Source organism: Carcharodon carcharias, chromosome 11 (assembly GCF_017639515.1).
Source record: "Carcharodon carcharias isolate sCarCar2 chromosome 11, sCarCar2.pri, whole genome shotgun sequence".
NCBI lineage: Eukaryota > Metazoa > Chordata > Chondrichthyes > Lamniformes > Lamnidae > Carcharodon > Carcharodon carcharias.
Genome location: NC_054477.1, coordinates 29,911,544 through 29,933,565, shown reverse-complemented (window position 1 = coordinate 29,933,565; position 22,022 = coordinate 29,911,544). Strand labels below are relative to the sequence as shown.

Sequence of the window (22,022 nt, the reverse complement as noted above, 5' to 3'; positions counted from 1 at the left end):
ACAGAACAATAACCATATCACTGATCTATATCACATTTCTACTTTGTTGAAAACTGCTCACATTTCAGATGTAACATCAGACAGTGCAGCAGGAATATCAGGAAGGAGTGGGACAACTGTTTAGCAATTTGGCTATAAAATTTGAATATAAAATAATTTCCAAACATTTGACTTGTACATATTCCAGTGTACACATTCTTACTATCTCTATTTCAGTTCAGAAACTGAGTGATAAAATCAATGAATCTCAGCACAGAATTCCTTACTTTTACCTAACGTTTAAAATATATTTTCCTGTGGTTCTACAGAAACCCAGGCTGAAACTTTCCAGCTCCCAAACCCCATGGTAGGTTCCCCTGTGGTGGGGCCGGTGAGCCATTGAAATATCTGACCTTGTCGGTGTGAGAGGCTGGAAAATTCCAACCCCAGTTTATTTTGCAATTTTTAATTGCAAGTCATGGCTGACCAGTGACTAAAATTGGGAATGTTATCCTCCAGCCTATGGGGTTTCTCTTTTTACTGACTTTCTTTGTTAAGATTCTTTGAAAGAAAGATATCATCCTCAAAATGGCTTCTGCAGCTACATGCTGGGCAATTGGCTTTATTGATTTGGCACTGCATGAAAGAAGCCAGTCAAGTCAATATTGCTCATTACTAACAGCCCTCTGTTTCTCTGAGAATCCAAGTGTTAGAATTCCATTAACAGAACAGCAGGCTATTAAAGCACAACATAACCTGATCACGGCAACACAAGCATAGACAACCTGTCAAGCATTAAGTAGCCACTTGTCTTTTATCTACCTATTTTGAAACTTGCACTTCATTATTTGTCTTCTTAAGGGCAACGATATATTCCAAAATATTTGCTGGACGTAAAAGTCAAATACTTTTGATATAGTCAACATGTCACAGTAAATTGTATCTGTTATGGAATTCTGAGAAAAACGCTCCTCTTCTAAGAGTTTGCTTATCTTTCGTTCAAAAGATCTGGGAAAGAAAAGCCAAAGGAACTGAATGGACTAAACCATTTGTTTAACTTTTTGCGAAATAGTTCAAAGCTGCTGTTATTTGAGTTGACTTCAACAACCAGCTGTTAGGGCTCAAATCTGCAAGCAACAGCATGTGATTAAACCTATTTGATAGTTTAGCTTTCTAAGAAAATATTTGGCACCACTCTGATTTTAAGCGTCTTCTGACTATGGTATACTGGTTAATAGATGCTGTGGATTCAAATCCCAGCATGTTAGGTTATGAAATTCAATTAAATAAAAATGGCAATTTGTGGGCTGGCATCTGGTAAAAGACAATGGAAGCTATCTGACTTTTTACTGTAATAAAACTCAACCATTTGGCACCGCCACCTGATCCAGCCTACAGATGACCCAGTCCCACAATACATGGTTGGTCCTGAATGCCCGCTGAACACTGTGTTGCTTTCAGCATGTGGGAATTGTGGAGATCTATCTGTAAAAGTTGATACCACAGGGCCATTTGCTAAATGTACATCCCAGTGCAAAGTCACACTGCTGATAGCACACAATTGGCAATTACAAGCCCACTCATTCCCAACAGTTTTCAGGGCAGAAAATTCTGGGGACCTACCCGTTAATTTTCCAACAGTGGGAAAAAGGCATTTAGCATAGTCAGAAAATCAAACCTGGCAAACAGATCTACTGTTCACCTATTCTACACCAGATTACTTTGCAAAATTTTGCTTCAATTCAAAAGATGTGTGGGTATCTGCAATTAATACAAGATAGATTAACAGAAGCAAAAGTCAGTAAATATTTTATTTGATGCTCATCATTACAGTACAAAGAAAGTGGACCCATGTTTTGTGGCCTTTCTGGGTTCGGGGTTAGCAATTATAATTCCTTGTCTGATTTGCATTCTCCCTTGAAGGTAATGTTTTGCTTTTGGGTTTGATTTTGCACTGCACCATCCCATTCAACAGAGCTCAGATTGAAAACTGAGCAGTGGGGAATAAACCTTAATTCATCTTGCACCATATTTAATCGGCGCTTAGAGCTCGAAAACTCAGTGCCATTTGATGACTATAACATATAGGAATCTTTAAACAAAAAGACAGCATTTAATCCTTTTTGTAAAATATTAGAACAGGGCAAATATAAAGTAACAGACACTGCAAAGAAGCCCTCTTTTTATGCTGCTTGTTAATTGCTTTGGCCAGAGGACTCTCCATGTAACTGAAGTTACATTTCACCCAGGGAAACAAGGTCTATAACCTCCAAGATTTCTATGCTTTTCCAATTCTGGTCTCTTGAGCATCCCAGATTTTAATGCTCCACCATTAGGGCCTTGACAGCTGAAGGCACCAAACTCCTTTAAGACGCTTCTTAAAACCAACCTCTTTGACAAAGATTTTGGTCATCTGCACCAATATCTTTATGTGGTTTGGTGTCAAATTTTGTTTGATAACGCTCCTTTGAAGCACCTTGAGACATTATACCATGTTAAATGTACTATATAAATGCGAGCTGTTGTAGGAATGGACTTTATCACATAAAGGGTGCAATAGATTGAGTTTCTAGTATTTCTAGCCAATTTTCCTCAAAGGTTATTTAAACTGCATTGCAATAATCTATTTACTGTCTGTCTCAAATTTCCACATCACTCTGAGGACACAGAGATCAATGGCCATATGCTTAGTGAGACTAGTTGATTGCTGTAAAATATGCTGCATTTAATATCAGGTTTAAATAAAAACAACATAAATAATTAGTTCTTATAATTTATTATGAAGTAATTTACAATGAGAAAGACCATAAGCACACTGTAGAATATTTTCATACATCAGCTGATAAGACAGTCATGTGAGTTATACCAATTACCCAACATGGTCAACTAAGAGTTACTGTCGATGGTTTAGTGAATTGGATGAAAATCCTCCAGAATCTCTGCATATGTCTTTTTTTCTGAAAAGAAACAAATAAAAAAAATCATTCTTAAAAATTAAGAAGGACCAATAATTCCAGGGCTATGACCTATTAGCAGACCCAAAATACAAAGTTGCAGTTCTTGGGACTGGAGTGGGAGTTAGAACTAGCCTGGAAGAGAAGCAATTAGTCATAGCCCACAAAGGGCCACAGACATCTCTCTCCATCAGGAAGGAGACAATTGTTGATATAGCTGGAGTGGTGCCCCACATGTGTGGGACAAGGCAAGGAGACAGGCCTCCATGAACTACCACAGCCGGTACAGGGATTAAACCTGCGCCGCTGGTATCGTTATGCATTTCACTCCATCTAACTAACAGACCCGCACAGCCAAGAAACAAATGATTAATACATTTGTACACATTCCTCTGCCTACTATTTGACAGAGACATTAACCTTCAACACATTACCAACATTAAACATGCTAACTTCTCGGTTACAGCATTAGGTGAAGGGGTGTCATAAGAAACAGCAATAATTTTTCAGTAACTTTCCTTTCACCACAAGACATAGGCCAAATCCATCCTAGAATGATGGGAGTGAAGGTTTCTCTTCTTTGCTGACTGCAAACGTCCAAAGTGAAACAAATGTTCATCTGTTTTAATCTAATTCCTGCAATTGGCACTCTCACTTAGCTTAAAAGCCCAAAGGTAAAAAGAGAATTACATTGATGTAACAGAGGGTAATCTTGAAGATGGGATTTGACACATTGGCATGTACTTTCCACAAACTGTTCTTTTACAAATTAACACAATCATAAACTGCTTTCTGTGCTTGTTCTTAAAGTGCAGATGTTGGCCCATTTACTGTAACGGGGGTAATGTAGACAGTTTTGTTTAAAAAAAGAAATGAGGTTTAGTTTAGGCAGATTGCAAGTTCATACAGGAACAGCATGTTTCTGTATTGGGCAGAGTGCTCCAATGGTGCATTAATATATACTGCCTACCTACCAGCTATTCTTTTGAACTCTCTTGTGCAGAGTACTAAATTAATAGGTAATTTTGCTCACGTGAAACTGGACTGAAACAAAGTTAACTCACTTCACATAGGTCATAACAAGACACAGCAAATTTCATTCATATAGGCTCTTTGGGGAGTCGGAGGAAAGGAGACTACCAAAATCCATTGCGGCACCCCCAGATTCAGACCAGGAATTTGTTGCAATCTTAATATTGGCAACGATAGCTATTAATAAGATCAATGCTCACCCCTATCTTCAAGCACTGACCCAGAGTCATGAGTGGCTGGGAAACTCATGGTCATACATTAATACGATGGCAGTAGTGATTTAAGGAGCTCTGAAGCAGCGCCCCTGTGCAAAGGTACCATTCATTTTCATTAGTGAGGCATGTCCAGAAGATATTGGGAAGTATGTCCGCAATTCTTCACTTTATCACTTTATGAATTTTAAAGTTTACCAGAGAGAAAAGTCATTGTATATGCAGCATATTCTGAAAAATATATTTCACGATGAAACGTCTTTAATGGATCAGACCGGATGAGAAATGCTGGGTGGCACTTTAAAAGATGGTCCCAGGTCATTATTGGTTGTTGTGTCATTAGTGTAGTGCGAATTTTCAGAAAATTTTGGGCTCAAGTTTTCATTTTTAAAAAAATTATATTTCTGACTTTTTAGATAAACCCAGAATTCTATGGAGATAAATTTAAGAAGCATATTAAATTTGATTCGAGTGTAGCTGGGCCATTCAGCCCAAGATGATACCAGATTCAATCCCCAGTCTATGCTGCCCTCAGCCAAGAGAGCAGCCGGTAGACTACAAATGGCCTTATTTCCCTTGGCTTTAGAAGGAAAAATTCCACAAGATTTTCCAACTCAAGATGTCTTTTTACAATCAATAAATATAAGCTATGCTAATTATTATCCAGTGTTACTATCTCTACAGAGACATTAGTGTTTATAAAGAGACATTCAAACACCCAGAGACCAACTGAAAGAACTACATCACAAGAATTCATGTTTTTAAACAGAACAGATTTTCCTGTGTATAAAAAAAATAAACAAAGCAAGCACTACTAATTTAACACTACAGTTTGTCAAGGCTTAGAGTGTAAATCCAGTTGCCCTTTTACTTCCTAATTCCACCCAAGAGTTCCCTTATGGAAGATTGTGAGGGTACATTCACTCCTTTCTCTGGAACCAAACCAAGTATGCTGCAACTCTCCGGAATTGACTTTAATTTCTCCTCAGCCTTCCAACTATTCTGCAATGTATGAGATTTCATGGGGATTCTTCCATTAGATTTTGGCTAAGTGACTCTTCAACTTTCCTTCAAAACCTCACCACTGTGGATTGCTCAACTCAAGTTTGAGCCTCGCTGCATTCGTGCTTAGTGATTTAAAAATCAGGAACATGCTGTGGTTCCCAATGGCTCCTACCCTCCTTGTCCTGGCTTTGGACAGACACAGACTGCTTTCTTCCAGCTCTCTGCCTGTTCCAAGTTCCAACCAAGCTGGCTGCTGATTGCCTTTTACTACAAAGATTACGGTAGCTTTCTTCTTCTAGCTCCAAGCTAGACAAATCTTCCAGTCTCTTTTCCTCTCTCAAATTCTGTCTACAGACTAAGCATGAACTCCTACCCACATTCTGTGTGGTGAATGATAGTTAGTGTTTTCTCTGCTTAAGGTCCAGGCCTGGCTAACAATTATCTCTTGCTCCCTTGATTCTCAGTGATCAGTAAACTACACAAGACAAAGCTATAACTCTCTCTGTGATATCCCTGGATTTTTTAATGGGAGGAGCTTGCTACCAATCATTCAAAATGGTGACAACTTGGCCATCAAGTTGCAACATGCTTTGTGTCCAAACAAAACAATGTGACAGAGCTGTAGCGGAGAAGGAAAGGAAAGGAAGCAAATCCTGCACTCCAGATCCCACTACTTCGTGAGACATCGTGCCCCTCATGCTCAAAGACCTGTAGGTCGACAACTGGCCTGTTCAGTCACATGAAGGCCCATGGCAGGAACTCATAACCCTGAGATGATGTCATCCTCGAATCACGGGACAGCTAACAACGGGTTTATAGGAAAGGCCATAACTTGATCTCAAAAATGGCTTCCCCTAATCCCTTCGCCATGGCAACAGGAACCCTTAGTCCTGTCTCCAAGTAGAAACGTTAATTAGCTATCGCTGACCACAAATCCTTTCATCTTTGTTTCTAAGATAAAGGTTTCAGCACAACTATTTACAATCTTGATACCAGTAATATCTTTATAGGTTCAGGAGACTTCAAGTATTTTGATTGTAGACATAGCAACGGCCGTGATTGTGCTCAAATGTAAATTTCGGTCACCTCCCTTTCAGTAACACAATTGGAGTGCTCCCTTTGATCTTTACAAATTACCATCCAGGTTTTAAAGTCAGCTAGACTCGAGATGGATCACATGATCCCGCTCATGTACCCTAAATTTATTCATACAAACTGGAACAACCCTTACTGGAAATATATATTTCTTAACATTACAGATTAAGCTTGTCTGAGATGTAGTTGATTAATCTGCAGATCTTTCTACCTAGGCTCCAGAAGATATTGGGAGGTATGTCCGCAATTCTTCACTTTATCACTTTATGAATTTTAAAGTTTACCAGAGAGAAAAGTCATTGTATACGCAGCATATTCTGAAAAATATATTTCACTATGAAACGTCATTAATGGATCAGACCAGATGAGAAATGCTGGGTGGCACTTTAAAAGATGGTCCCAGGTCATTATTGGTTGTTGTGTCATTAGTGTAGTGCGAATTTTCAGAAAATTCTGGGCTCAAGTTTTCATTTTTAAAAAAATTATATTTCTGACTTTTTAGATAAACCCAGAATTCTATGGAGATAAATTTAAGAAGCATATTAAATTAGATTCGAGTGTGGCTGGGCCTTCATTATAAATCATGTGCATGACTGCAGAATGCTTTATTAGAGACAGTTCATCACCTACCTAAACAGCAAACATCCCTTTACACCCTATATATTTTCTTTTTCAGTGTGCAATGAATTATGTACCTTTTTCAGGAAAGTCACCTGGGTGTTGCCGAATATATTCCATCATCTCTTGGTCTAATTTGGCAGTCTTGTAATTTTCCACTTTGGTGAGGTAATAGCCAAGAAACCATCCAACAGTAACAAAAAGAAGCTGCCGGTGCACACCTGCAGGCAAAGCAACAGGTTATATATTGGCCTGTTTTATGGAATAAAATGACAAAACATAAAATTAAGCAACACCAGTCTTTATTCAACAGGCATTCCTATTAAAATGACAAGATTCTTCGGTACAGGCCTGCCAGTTCTTACAAGAGTGGCTACGATATGAACGAGCCATGAACATGTCCTTTCATTTGAAAGCCCTAACCTCTCATCCTGAGGATTCACTGACATTTTAACCAAGCTTCATGTGTAATAGTCTCAGTAAACCTTGTCATTCAGCCATCCTTAAGCTCCAATTATTCGCCTCAAAAAATGATAAGACCACAAGCCTTTATTCTTTAGAAAGCAGGATCATGAATCCTCTCCCTCAGTACTTCTCAGGATGACATTTACATGTTTTTCCTGCTTTCTGGGGTTCAAAGGTCAAACTCAGTTTCTTCTTATTTATTCTTTCAGGGGATGTGGGAGTCGCAGGCCAGGCCAGCATTTGTTTCCCATCCCTAATTGCTCGAGAAGGAGGTGGTGAGCTGCCTTCTTGGACCACTGCAGTCCATGTGGTGTAGGTACACCCACAGTGCTGTTAGGAAGGGAGTTCCAGGATTTTGACCCAGAGACAGCAAAGGAATGGTGATATAATTCAAAGTCAGGATGGCTTGGTGGGGAGCTTGAAAGTGGTGGTGTTCCCATGCATCTGCTGCCCTTGACCTTCTAGGTGGTGGAGGTCACAGGTTTGAAAGGAGTCTTGGTGAGTTGCTGCAGGTGCATCTTGCAGATTGTGCACACAGTTGCCACTGTGCATCAGTGGTGGAGAGGATGAATGAATGGGGTGCCGATCAAGCGGACTGTTTTGTCTTGGATGGTGTTGAGCTTCTTGAGTGTGGCTGAAGCCCCAAACATCTAGGCACATGGAGAGTATTCCAAGCTAACTTGTGCTTGGTAGATGGACAGGCTTTGGGGAGTCAGGAAGAGAGTATTACTCAGCTTAGAATTTCCAGCCTCTTTGTAGCCACAGTATTTAAATGGCTGGTCTAGTTCAGTTTCTGGTCAATGGTAACTCCCAGGATGTTGATAGTGGGGAATTCAGCAATGATAATGCCATTGAATGTCAAGGGGAGATTTTTTCTTATTGGAGATGGTCATTGCCTTGCATTTATATGGTCCTAGTGTTACTTGCAATTTATTAGCCCAAGCCTGAATGTTGTTCAGTTCTTGTTGCATATGGGCACAGACTGCTTCAGTATCTGTGGAGTCACGAATTGTGCAATCATCTGCTTCTGACATTAAAATGGAGGGAAGGTCATGATGAAGCAGCTGAAGGTTGGGCCTAGGACACTTACCGGAAGAACTCCTGCAGTGATGTCCTGGAACTGAGACAACAACCACAACCATCTTCCTTTGTGTTAGGTATAACTCCAACCAGTGCAGAGTTTTCCCCCTGATTTCCATTGACTTCACTTTGATCCTTGATGCCACATTGTTAAATGCCCCCTTGGTATCAAAGGCAGTCACTCTCACATCACTTCGAGTTCAGCTCTTTTGCTATTATTTGGACCAAGGTTGTAGTGGGGTCAGGAGCCGGGTGGCCCTGGCAGAACCCAAACTGAGCAGTGAGGAGGCTGTGGCTGAGTAAGTGCCGCTTGATAGCACTGTTGTGACACCTTCTATCACTTTGTTGATGATCAAGAATAGAGTGATCGGGCAGCAATTGGCTGAGTTGAATTTGTCCAGCTTTTTGTGGACATGGCTTACAATTTTCCACATTGTCAGGTAGATACCAGTGTTGTAACTCTTTTAGAGTTAAAACAATTAAATTAAATTAACAAAATGAGGGATAAATCAAGCACAGCCCCTAGGTCAGGTCAGCTGTAAAACCAAGGACAAAGTTTAAAAGGAAACTTATAAACATGAAACCAAAATGTGATTAAAGGGGTCAATAAAACACCCCAGTCCCCGCTGTGCCCACCGAGCACGGAAGGCCTCGAGAGTGCCGGCAGACACCGCGTGCTCCGTCTCCAAGGACACCCGGCCGCAAACGTAGCCGCAGAAGAGGGACAAACAATCGGGCGGGACTCCCCCCTCGATCGCCCGCTGCCAGGACCTGTTAATGGCCAACTTGGCCAGGCCCAGGAGCAGGTTCACGAGGAGGTCCTCCTCCTTCCCGACCCCCTTCCGCACCGGGTGTCCGTAGATCAGGAGCGTGGGACTGAAATGCAAACAAAACAGTAACAAAAGGTTTTTTAAATAACTAAAAAGGGAGTGCAGCCTACCAGATACCAGTGTTGTAGCTGTACTGGAACAGCTTGGCTAGGGGCACAGCTAGTTCTGGAGAATGTTACGATTCTGGACTGGACCCCACAGTTTTGGGTACAATCCAGTTAGGACCAATAATTTTTATTTAAAGTAGACAAAAGTTTGAGATACAAGATACCTAGTAAGAGAATAAAGGCACAAGATTCCACATTTTTTGAACAAAGAAATAAACTTTACTATACAAATCCAGAAAGATATAACAATTTACAGTATCTATTTTATACTGAAACATTCAGGTTTAATATTAGCTTCTTGTGAATTCACAGGCAAACTGGCTGAACACAACACAACAAAAGGCAAATGCGTCCAAGATAAATTGCATAGATTTCTCAGCAATCCATCCAGACTTCAGCAAACACCGTCAGTCAACTAATCTCATTGAAATTATGTCTCACAAGGGATTCCAGTCTTTACCTTCAAAAGATCTAGCCTTGGAATTCTCCCCAAAGGTCGCTCCAACTCAGACTGCCTCAACAACAACTCACCTTGCAGGGTTTCAATCCAGTCTCCTGAGACTCCATTCCCCTGGATTCTCGAGTCTGCATTCCAGCATCAATTCGCAAGCAAAATTTCAGCTATTTAGTCACCATGAGCAAAACACCACTCCTCCATAGGGTTACCTTTGCCCCAACATTCCACAGCATGGAATCACCTGCCTTCCGCTACCTTCTCAGATCTCCCGAGTTTTTCCCGAGCCCTCATTACTTAAAGCTTGCCAACTGCAGCAATTTTTCTGCTGGAGCCTTTTATTTTGTTCCTCTTTCTAGTGGTTCCTACCAGTAGTCTCCTCCTCCTGGTGGCTCCTTCCCCCATTCTCTCTTTAACTGGGGCTTCTCCCTGACCCATTCTGGAGCCTCTCTCTGATATAGCGCTCCACTCCTCGGTCACATTATCAAGGTTTTCGCGCCGTTTTATTTCTTTTTCTTTGCTTCTCGCAGGTACACTGGGCCCTTATCCTCAGCCCGAAGAATTACAAACGCCGGTCCACACATGCGCAAAAACTCCTGATGCCTGTCAGGCCTTGCTCCACCTGATGCAAAGGTAAGTCAGATCTTGTAGCAAGCACAAGTCTTCAGTATTATTGCTGGAATGCTGTCAGGACCCATAACCTTAGCAGTGTCTAGTTCCTTCAGCCATTTCTTGATATCACACGGATTGAATCAAATTGTCTGAACAGTGGCATCTGTGATGCTGTGGACCTCAGGAGGCCAAGGCGGGTCATCCACTTGGCATTTCTGGCCGAAGACGGCTGCAACTGCTTCAGTCTGATCTTTTACATTGACGTACTGGTCTCCCCCATCATTGAGGACAGGCATATTTGTGGAGCCGCCTCCTCTGATAAGTTAATTGGCCACCACCATTCACTACTGGATGTTACAGTACTGAGAAATCCATGCAATCTATCTTGGGCGCATCTGCCATTTGTTGTATTGTGTGTTCAGCCACAGTTTGGGATCGCTTACCTCTGTCTATTGCAAGCTGCTTGGCATGTAAGTTGTCCTGTGTTGTATCTTCACTAGGTTGACACCTCATTTTTAAGTATGTCTGATGCTGCTACTGGCATGCCCTCCTGCACTCTGAACCAGGGTTGATCCCCCGGCCTGATTATAATGGTAGAGTGATATAATTCAATTGCTGATGGCCCAGAGTGCCTCATGGATGCCCAGTTTTGAGTTGCTAGATCTATTCTAAATTTATCCCATTTAACTTGGTAGGGTTTCACGACGAAGGGCATTTTCAATGTGAAGACAGGATTTCATCTCCAGAAGGACTGTGCAGTGGTCACTGCTACCAATACTGTCCTGGTAGGTTGAGTCAAGTAAGTTTTTCTCTATTGTTGGTTCCTTCATCACCTGCCACAGGCTCCATCTAGCAGCTACGTCCTTTAGGACTCAGCCAGCTCATTCAGAGGTGGTACTACCAAGCCACTCAAGAATATAAGAACACAAGAAGTAGCAGTAAGAGTAGACCATACAGCCCATCAAGCCTGCTCTGCCATTCAACATGATCACAACTGATCTTGGGCTACAACTCCCCTCTCCTGCCCAGTCCTCATATCCCTGATTCCCTGGGAGACTAAAAATTTATCTGTCCCAGCCTTAAAAGAATTCAACAATGGAGCACCCTCAACCCTCTTGGGATGGAGAATTTTAAAGATTCACACCCTTTGAGTGAATTATTTTTCATCAGTCCTCAATGATTCCCTTATCCTGAGAATAGCCACCCCCCAACCACCACCACCACCACCAATGTTTTAGGTTCCCAGACTAGCAGAAACAATCTTTCAGTGTCTACCCTGTCAAGCCCCTTCAGAATTTTGTATGTTTCTATCAGATCACCTCTCATTCTTCTAAATTACAGGTAACATAGGCCCAATTTACTCTGCCTCTCATCATAGGAATCCCCCCTCATTTCAGAGATCAATTTAGTGAACCTTCACTGTACTGCCTCCAATGCAAGTATATCTTTCCTTTAATATGGAGACCAAACCTACAGTGTTCCAGATGTGGTCTCACCAAAGCTCTGTACAATTGCAGCAAGACTTCTTTATTATTGTACTCCAATCCTCTTGCAATAAAGGCTGTGCTATTTGCCTTCCTAATTGCTTGCTGCACCTGCATGCAAATTTTCTGTGTTCCTTGCATGAATACACACAAGTCTCTCTGAACATCAACATTTACAAATTTTAAAACATACATTCTGCTTTTCTATTCTATAACTTCACACATCCATAACCTATACCATTTTGTGTCCTCCCTGCAGCTTACCTGTCTACATAGCTTTGTATCATCAGCCAACTTAGATACTGTCTCTTTAACTACTTTAGATTGTAAATAGCTGAGATTGTAAACACTGATCCTTACAGCCTTGGAGATAGACAGCGGAGAGAGAGAGAGAGAGAAGTGGAGGGGGGTGGTGTGGTTGTAGGGACAAACAAGCAGTGATAGAAGCAGATCATCAAAAGATGTCACCGACAATAGAACAAAAGAACACACAGGTGTTAAAGTTGGTGATAATATCTAAACGAATGTGCTAATTAAGAATGGATGGTAGGGCACTCAAGGTATAGCTCTAGTGGGGGTGGGGAGAGCATAAAATATTTTAAGATACTTAAAAATAATGGAAATAGGTGGGAAAAGAAAAATCTATATAATTTATTGGAAAAAAAAAGGAAGGGGGAAACAGAAAAGGGGTGGGGATGGAGGAGGGAGCTCAAGACCTAAAGTTGTTGAATTCAGTATTCAGTCCGGAAGGCTGTAAAGTGCCTAGTCGGAAGATGAGGTGTTGTTCCTCCAGTTTGCGTTGGGCTTCACTGGAACAATGCAGCAAGCCAAGGACAGACATGTGGGCAAGAGAGCAGGGTGGAGTGTTAAAATGGCAAGCGACAGGGAGGTTTGGGTCATTCTTGCAGACAGACCGCAGGTGTACTGCAAAGCGGTCGCCCAGTTTACGTTTGGTCTCTCCAATGTAGAGGAGACCACATTGGGAGTAACGAATGCAGTAGACTAATTTGGGGGAAATGCAAGTGAAATGCTGCTTCACTTGAAAGGAGTGTTTGGGCCCTTGGACGGTGAGGAGAGAGGAAGTGAAGGGACAGGTGTTGCATCTTTTGCGTGGGCATGGGGTGGTTCATAGGTGGGGGTTGAGGTGTAGGGGGTGATGGAGGAGTGGACCAGGGTGTCCCGGAGGGAGCGATCCCTACAGAATGCCGATAGGGGGGGTGAAGAGAAGATGTGTTTGGTGGTGGCATCATGCTGGAGTTGGCGGAAATGGCGGAGGATGATCCTTTGAATGCGGAGGCTGGTGGGGTGATAAGTGAGGACAAGGGGGACCCTATCATGTTTCTGGGAGGGAGGAGAAGGCGTAAGGGCGGATGCGCGGGAGATGGGCCAGACACGGTTGAGGGCCCTGTCAACGACCGTGGGTGGAAAACCTCGGTTAAGGAAGAAGGAGGACATGTCAGAGGAACTGTTTTTGAAGGTAGCATCATTCCATCATAATCCTGACTTGTGCCTTGTAGATGGTGGACAGGCTTTGCGGAGTCAGGGGGTGAGTTACTTGCCACAGGATTCCTAGCCTCTGACCTAATCTTGCAGGCAGAGTATTTATTTGGCTAGTCCAATTCAGTTTCTGGTCAGTGCTAACCTCCAGGATGTTGGGGAATTTAGCAATAGTAATGTCGTTGAATGCCAAGGGGAGATGGTTAGATTCTCCCTTATTGGAGATGGTCATTGCCTGGCACTTGTCTTGCTGCATTTGGACAAGGACTGTTTCAGTATCTGAGAAGTCTCGAATGGTGCTGAACATTGTGTAATCATCAGTGAACATCCTCAATTCTGACCTTATAATGTAAGGAAGGTCATTGATGAAGCAGCTGAAGATGGTTAGGCCTAGGACACTACCCTGAGGAACTCCTGCAGTGATGTCCTGAAACTGAGATGACTGACCTCCAACAACCACAAGCATTTTCCTTTGTGCTGGTTATGTCTCCGCCCAGTGGAGTGTTTTACCTCTGATTCCCATTAACTCCAGTTTTGCTAGGGCTCCTTGATGCCACACTCTGTCAAATGTGCCTTGATCTCAAGATGCAGTCACTCTCACCTCACCTCTGGAGTTCAACTCTTTTGTCCATGTTTGTACTAAGGCTGTAATGAGATCTGGAGCTAAGTAGCCCTGGCAGAACCCAAACTGAGCATCAGTGAACAGGTTATTGCTGAGTAAGTGTCATTTGATAACACTGTCGATGACACTTTCTATCACTTTACTGATGATGGAGAGTATACTGATGGGGTGGTAATTGGCCGGGTTGGATTTGTCCTGGGCAATTTTCCACATTGCAAAGTAGTTGCCAGTATTGTAATTTTACTAGAACAGCTTGGCTGGGGAGCAACTAGTCCTGGAGCACAAATCTTCAGTACTACTGCCAGAATGCTGTCAGAGCCCATAACCCTTGCAGTACCCAGTGCCATCAGTCATTTCTTGATATCATGTGGAGTGAATTGAATTGGCAGAAGACTGGCATCTATGAAGCTGAGGACCTCAGGTGGAGACTGAGATGGATTACCCACTCGGCACTTGTGGCTGAAGATTGTAGCATATGCTTTAGCCTTGTCATTTGCTCTGAGCCCCATCAGTGACGTGTTGGCCTTTATTGCAAGGGGATTGGACTACAAACATAATAAAGTATTGTTACAATTGTACAGGGCATTGGTAAGGCCACATCTGGATTATAGTGTACAGTTTTTGTTTTTAAGGAAGGATATACTTGCATTGGAGGCAGTACAGCAAAGCTTCACTAGATTGGTCCATGGGATGAGAGTGTTGTTCTGTGATGAAGGGCAGAAATGGGCTTATATTCTCTGAACAGAAGAATGAGAGGTGATCTCATTGAAACATACAAGATTCTGAAGGAGTTTGACAGGGTGGGCACTGAGAGATTATTTCCGCTGGCTAGGAAATCTAGAACACTGGGGCACAGTCTCAGGATAGGGGGTCAATTATTTAAGACTGAGATGATAGACTGTTGATAGACTGTCCACCAATATCCATTACAAATCCACCGACTCCCACAGCTATCTCGACTACAGCTCCTCATACCCCGCTTCCTGTAAGGACTCCATCCCATTCTCTCAGTTCCTTCGCCTGCGTCGCATCTGTTCCGATGATGCTACATTCAAAAACAGTTCCTCTGACATGTCCCCCTTCTTCCTTAACCGAGGTTTTCCACCCACGGTCGTTGACAGGGCCCTCAACCGTGTCCGGCCCATCTCCCGCGCATCCACCCTCACGCCTTCTCCTCCCTCCCAGAAACATGATAGGGTCCCCCTTGTCCTCACTTATCACCCCACCAGCCTCCGCATTCAAAGGATCATCCTCCGCCATTTCCGCCAACTCCAGCATGATGCCACCACCAAACACATCTTCCCTTCAACCCCCTATCGGCATTCCGTAGGGATCGCTCCCTCCGGGACACCCTGGTCCACTCCTCCATCACCCCCTACTTCTCAACCCCCTCCTATGGCACCACCCCATGCCCACGCAAAAGATGCAATACCTGTCCCTTCACTTCCTCTCTCCTCACCGTCCAAGGACCCAAACACTCCTTTCAAGTGAAGCAGCATTTCACTTGCATTTCCCCCAACTTAGTCTACTGCATTCGTTGCTCCCAATGTGGTCTCCTCTACATTGGAGAGACCAAACGTAAACTGGGTGACCGCTTTGCAGAACACCTGCGGTCTGTCCGCAAGAATGACCCAAACCTCCCTGTCGCTTGCCATTTTAACACTCCACCCTGCTCTCTTGCCCACATGTCTGTCCTTGGCTTGCTGCATTGTTCCAGTGAAGCCCAACGCAAACTGGAGGAACAACACCTCATCTTCCGACTAGGCACTTTACAGCCATCCGAACTGAATATTGAATTCAACAACTTTAGGTCGTGAGCTCCCTCCCCCATCCCCACCCCCTTTCTGTTTCCCCCTTCCTTTTCTTTTTTTTTCCAATAAATTATATAGATTTTCCTTTTCCCACCTATTTCCATTATAAAAAGAGAAAAAGAAAAAAAAATTATTTATTTAATTTATTTATTTTTTTTACATCTTTTATGCTCTCCCCACCCCCACTAGAGCTATACCTTGAGTGCCCTACCATCCATTCTTAATTAGCACATTCGTTTAGATAACATCACCAACTTTAACTTTAACACCTACGTGTTCTTTTGTATTATTGCTGTTGACATCTTTTGATGATCTGCTTCTATCACTGCTTGTTTGTCCCTACAACCACACCCCCACTCCACCTCTCTCTCTCTCTCTCTCCGCCCCCCACACACACACCTTAAACCAGCTTATATTTCAACTCTTTCTTGGACTCGAACTCAAGTTCTGTCGAAGGGTCACGAGGACTCGAAAAGTCAACTCTTTTCTTCTCCGCCGATGCTGCCAGACCTGCTGAGTTTTTCCAGGTAATTCTGTTTTTGTTTTTGTTTTGGATTTCCAGCATCCGCAGTTTTTTTGTTTTTACCTCTGGATTACTGGTCCGGTGACATTACCACTATGCCACGCTCTCCTCCTTCTGGTTGCATCTTAACTGTGACCAGGCCAAACTTTAACACTATTTACTAGAAGCATTTAAAGAGCTCCTTTCAATTAATTAAGAAAAAAATGTGCATTTATAAAGCACCTTTCACAAGCTCAGGATGTCCCGAGTGCTTTGCAACCAATAAAGCACTCTGAAGAAGTCATATTGGACTAGAAACATTAACTCTGTTTCTCTCTCCACAAACTCTGCCAGACCTACTGAGCTTTTCCAGCACTTTATGTTTTTTTTACTTTGGAAGTAGTTACTGTTTCAACATGGCAGTCAAATACTTAAAGCTGTTATGAGACATGGAGTAAAGTCAGACATGTGAAGTTGTCACAGATCAGCCATATGTCTCAAGGAATTGAATTGCCCATTCCTGTTCCAATGTTCCTAATAACCAGCCTTTTTTCTTGAAAAAGCAACATTGAATAAATCTGCAAAGACAACACATGTAACTGCATATGAGTTGTCAGACGAAACTGCGACAATACACAGAAACAGTTGCAAATTACAGGATTAACTTTTGCAGTAAATATTACACCGGGGTGGTGGTGGTGGCTAAGAGGACAGTGGACACCAAATACATGACCTCCCCCAGGCAGACTGCTGTCAAATAGTGACGAAGGAGGGGGAAACTGTGCAAAGATATTAGTGGACTTCCCGCGAATGATTATGTTAATATTGAGGGTGTTCACTATAAAATCGGGTAGTAAGTGAGCCCAGCTCAGTGTATGTGTGTGCGTGTGGAGGGAGTTACTGGGCCAGGCCCACAGCCTCGGCGTCTCCCCTCCCCCTCCCCCTCCCACTCGGCTTTTCCTGATCTTCACTCACCGGCTTTGAGCGCCGGCCGGCGGTTCAGGCCGTTCTGCAGTACCGCCGTGGTCCAGCCGATGAGCCCCAGCCACACGCTGTTCCTATTGACGATGCCCGGCGGCGGCAGCGCTTTCGCTCTGTCTGGCAGGAGCCCCATTTCCCGACGGTCACCCAGCACCCGACCCGGACGGCAATTCAAGGACAAGGGATGACTCCCGACGGTCCAGCACCCCCTCACGGCTCCGGGTGGACACCCGCTTCTGGCAACAACCGTTCCGACCCGCACAGCCGCCCCCTTCAGGCCACCAACTGCTTTACCAGGCATCGCCTTTATTGCCCATCCCTAATTGCCCTTGCTCAGAGGGCATTTTTTTTATTACATTGCTGTGGGTCTGGAGCCATATGTAGGCCAGACCAGGTAAGGACGGCAGATTCCCTTCCCTAAAGGACATTAGTGAACCAGATGGGTTTTTACAACAATTACAGAAAATGCTGGAAAAACCCAGCAGGTCAAACAGCATCTGTGGAGAGAAAGAAACAGAGTTAACGTTTCAAGTCCTCATGGCTCTTCCAGCATCCGCACTATTTTGCTTTTATCTTAGGGTTTTTACAAAAATCAGCAACGGTTTCATGGTTGTTAGACTTTTGATTCCAGATTTTTATTGAATTCAAATTTCACTATCTGCTGTGGTGGAATTCAGACCCAGGTCCCCAGAGCATTACCCTGGCTCTCTGGATTACTGATCTGGTGACAATACCACAATGGCACCACCTCGTCTTGATGTTCCAAGCGTGACGATGGAACCCCGGCTCAGGAAACAAATCAAGTGATCACAGTAACTTTACAAATTCCAGATGGATATTGATTAAAATTCAGATTACAACTGTGCGGTAAAGATGCTGTAATCAGCCCTCAGTACCTATTTTAGACCAGGTGAGGTTGGGGAAAGGGGGAAGAGAAAATCACTCCAGGTCCCTGTTCTTGATCGTCATCCAGTGTTCCCTGCTGGTAAGTGCTCGGGTGGGGATAAATTCAGGTGCAGATGCCAGCTGACTCCAAGATTGAATACCCCGCTGTCACAAGGAGAAATGTTTGCAAGGGGCATGGGTTGCCAAAACCCATGAAACCAGACCCAGGAGAGGCACAGACAAAATTCAGGAAAACGTAGAGTACATTTTTTTTACAGAATTGAATAGGTCTTAATTTTGCCTCTTTAACTGGTTGAGTTTTTTCTGCTTGGAAAGAAGGAAAAAATAATGATCTAAAGGGAACTTTGTTAACGTTACTTTTTCTTCCATGTTTAAAAGGAAGAGTACTTGGTTCTCGTTAGACTTGGTTCAGAAGGTAAAGTCGCACGGGATCAGAGGTGAGCTGGCAAGATGGATACAGAATTGGCTTGGTCATAGAAGACAGAGGGTAGCAGTGGAAGGGTGCTTTTCTGAATGGAAAGCTGTGACTAGTGGTGTTCCACAGGGATCAGTGCTGGGACCTTTGCTGTTTGTGGTGTACATAAATGATTTGGAGGAAAATGTAACTGGGCTAATTAGTAAGTTTGCAGATGACACCAAGGTTGGAGGAGTTGCAGATAGTGAAGAGGATTGTCAAAGGATACAACGGGATATAGATCGGTTGGAGACTTGGGCGGAGAAATGGCAGATGGAGTTTAATTCGGACAAATGTGAGGTAATACAATTTGGAAGCTCATAATACAGGCAGGAATTACACAGTAAATGGCAGAACCCTTAAGTACATCGACAGGCAGAGGGTACAGGTCCACAGGTCACTGAAAGTGGCAACGCAGGTGGATAAGGTAGTCAGGAAGGCATATGGCATGCTTGCCTTCATTGGCGGGGGTATTGAGTATAAAAGCTGGGAAGTCATGCTGCAGCTGTATAGAACCTTGGTAGGGCCACACTTGGAATATTGCATGCAATTCTGGTCACCACATTACCAGAAGGATATGGAGGCGTTGGAGAGGGTGCAGAGGAGGTTTACCAGGATGCTGCCTGATCTGGAGGTTATTAGCTATGAGGAGAGGTTGGAGAAACTCGGTTTATTCTCACTAGAGTGATGGAGATTGAAGGATGACTTGATAGAAGTTTACAAGATTATGAGTGGCATGGACAGAGTAAATAGTCAGAAGCTTTTTCCCAGGGTGGAAGAGTCAATTACTAGGGGACATAGATTTAGGGTGAGAGGAGAAAACTATAAAGGTGATGTGCGGGGCAAGTTTTTTACGCAGAGGATAGTGAGTGTCTGGAATTCGCTGCCAGAGGAGGTGGTGGAAGCAGATACGATATTGGTGTTTAAGAAGCAGTTTGACAAATACATGAATAGGATGGGAATAGAGGGATACGGACCCCAAGAGTGCAAAATGTTTTAGTTGACGGGCAATATGATCGGCGCAGGCTTGGAGGGCCAAAGGGCCTGTTCCTGTGCTGTCCTTTTCTTTGTTCTTTGTTCTAAGGGAGTAATTCATGATAAAACATGGCTACTTAATATTTTGTTTCAATTACCTATTTCGCATTTTTGTCAGTCCATTTTTTTAAATGAAACATGCCAACTTACATTATATAATTTAACTGATAGTTTGAGAACTTTGGTGAAAACAGAAGGCTAGAGAATGAGATAAAGTCCCTGAGTTCACTAGATCCATTCCTTCCAACATCTCTTGCACAGTTTGATTTGCCATGAGCACTCGCACACTCAAATAAACCAAGTATTTGCTGTCTACGTAAAAGTTTATGGCAGTGACAATTCAGCATTGCTGGTTGGGAATTTGGGGAGTACAGAAGCAGAGAAGGGCTCCTTTCCTACAGTTCACAAATAAGGAAGCTGGGTGCTTGATAATTGAAATGTCCTATTCTTGCTTTCTCAGCATCTATCCTACAGGAGAACGATTGCAAATACCTGAACCTGCTCTCCCCTGCCTTCATGTACACTTACATAGCTTACATAGCTGCTTAAGTAATTTAGCTGCTGTTTTCCATGATCATCATCGGGGTACAGAGGAGATTCACCAGGATGTTACCTGGGGTGAAACATTTAAGTTATGAAGAGAGGTTGGATAGACTTGGGTTGTTTTTGTTGGAGCAGAGAAGACTGAGGGGTGACCTGATTGAGGTGTACAAGATTATGAAGGGCATGGGCAGGGTGGACAGGGAGCAGCTGTTCCCCTTAGTTGAAGGGTCAGTCACAAGGGGACATAAGCTCAAGGTAAGGGGCAGGAGGTTTAGGGGGGATGTGAGGAAAAACTTTTTTACCCAGAGGGTGGTGACGGTCTGTAATGCGCTACCTGGGAGGGTGGTGGAGGCGGGTTGCCTCACATCCTTTAAAAAGCACCTGAATGAGCACTTGGCATGTCATAACATTCAAGGCTATGGGCCAAGTGCTGGTAAATGGGATTAGGTAGGTAGGTAGGTCAGGTGTTTCTCACATGTCGGTGCAGACTCAATGGGCTGAAGGTCCTCTCCTGCACACTGGGTGATTCTGTGATTTCTGATGCCCCATTATACAGCCCATTGACCTCAGTTTCGCGCAGTTTAGAAAAGTGATATTGAGGCCAAGCAGGCAAGCAAAATTTTTCCTGAAGGTCTTGGGTAATTCAGTTAACCTCCAAATAGCAGTCTCAACTTTTGGCATTTATTTCGAGAGGACTAGAATATAAAAGCACGGATGTGCTGCTGAGGCTTTGTAAGGCTTTGGTCAGACCACATTTAGAATATTGTGAGCAATTTTGGGCCCCGTATCTCAGGAAGGATGTTCTGGCCCTGGAGAGGGTCCAGAGGAGGTTCACGAGAACGATCCCAGGAATGAAAAGCTTAACATATATGGAACGTTTGAGGACTCTGGGTCTATACTCGATGGAGTTTAGCAGGATGAGGGGGATCTGATTGAAACTTACAGAATACTGAAAGGCCTGGATAGAGTGGCCATGGGGAAGATGTTTCCATTAGTAGGAGAGACTAGGACCCGAGGGCACAGCCTCAGAGTAAAGGGAAGACCTTTTAGAACAGAGATGAGGAGAAACTTCTTTAGCCAGAGAGTGGTGAATCTATGGAATTCATTGTCACAGAAGGCTGTGGAGGCCAGGTCATTGAGTGTATTTAAGACTGAGATAGATTGATCCCCTTACCAATCAAGAACCTAAGGTTCCAGGGAGAAGGCAGGAGAATGGGGTTGAGAAACTTAGCCATGATTGAATGGCAGAGCAGACTCGATGGGCTGAATGGCCTAATTTCTGCTCCTATGTCTTATGGTCTAATTACAAGACGAATGAATAATCAGATGTAGAATGTCCGAAACCCCCTTTGTTTTGTTTTGTTCTATGAGAAAGGCTACATTTACTACCCGTGCTTACCTGGCCTGGGGTGGTGGAGGACCTTCTTCTGAACTGTCAATAGTCCTTGTGATGATGGTGCAATGGTGCTCGGTGAAGAATTTCAGGAATTTGACCCAGTGACAGTGGAGTAATGCCTTTTTATGGCCGAGTCAGGATTTCACTTTTCGGGGAACTCAGAGGTGGCAATGATCCGGTGACTTTACTACTAAGGGGGACAAGAGTGGTACTGGTCATAAGGCTGGGCATTGCTGCCAAAGTAGGATTTGCAATTTGTTGCAGTTAATTACGTGTCCAGTACATACAGAAATCTCAATGCATCAGTCTTGGAAGGAATGATTATTGAGCTCAGTGACAGTGATGCTG

At 43.4% G+C, this 22,022-nt stretch overlaps 1 protein-coding gene across 2 annotated transcripts; it reads right to left on the bottom strand.

Annotated features, from left to right (window-relative positions):
* Nucleotides 1-2,739: 2,739 nt before the first annotated feature.
* On the bottom strand, nucleotides 2,740-17,656 carry ndufc2 (NADH:ubiquinone oxidoreductase subunit C2). 2 transcript variants are annotated; one of them, XM_041198572.1, is made up of 3 exons: nucleotides 17,335-17,656; nucleotides 6,973-7,116; nucleotides 2,740-2,936 (listed from the first exon to the last, which is right to left on the bottom strand). In XM_041198572.1, exons 1-3 carry the CDS (start codon nucleotides 17,639-17,641, stop codon nucleotides 2,887-2,889), a joined length of 501 nt encoding a protein of 166 aa, XP_041054506.1. In that variant the 5' UTR covers nucleotides 17,642-17,656; the 3' UTR covers nucleotides 2,740-2,886. The 2 variants fall into 2 exon arrangements, with proteins under 2 accessions (XP_041054506.1, XP_041054507.1); XM_041198573.1 differs by having other exon boundaries at nucleotides 6,991-7,116.
* Nucleotides 17,657-22,022: the final 4,366 nt, after the last annotated feature.

What these genes read in the sequence shown, in the direction of transcription:
- ndufc2 (XM_041198572.1), bottom strand. Translation starts at nt 17,641, where the DNA reads ATGCCTGGTAAAGCAGTTGGTGGCCTGAAGGGGGCGGCTGTGCGGGTC. An exon ending in CCGGCCGGCGCTCAAAGCCG is followed by an intron (nt 7,117 to 17,334) that starts GTGAGTGAAGAT and finishes CTTTGCCTGCAG; the next exon opens with GTGTGCACCGGCAGCTTCTT. An exon ending in AGGTGACTTTCCTGAAAAAG is followed by an intron (nt 2,937 to 6,972) that starts GTACATAATTCA and finishes GTTTCTTTTCAG; the next exon opens with AAAAAAAGACATATGCAGAG.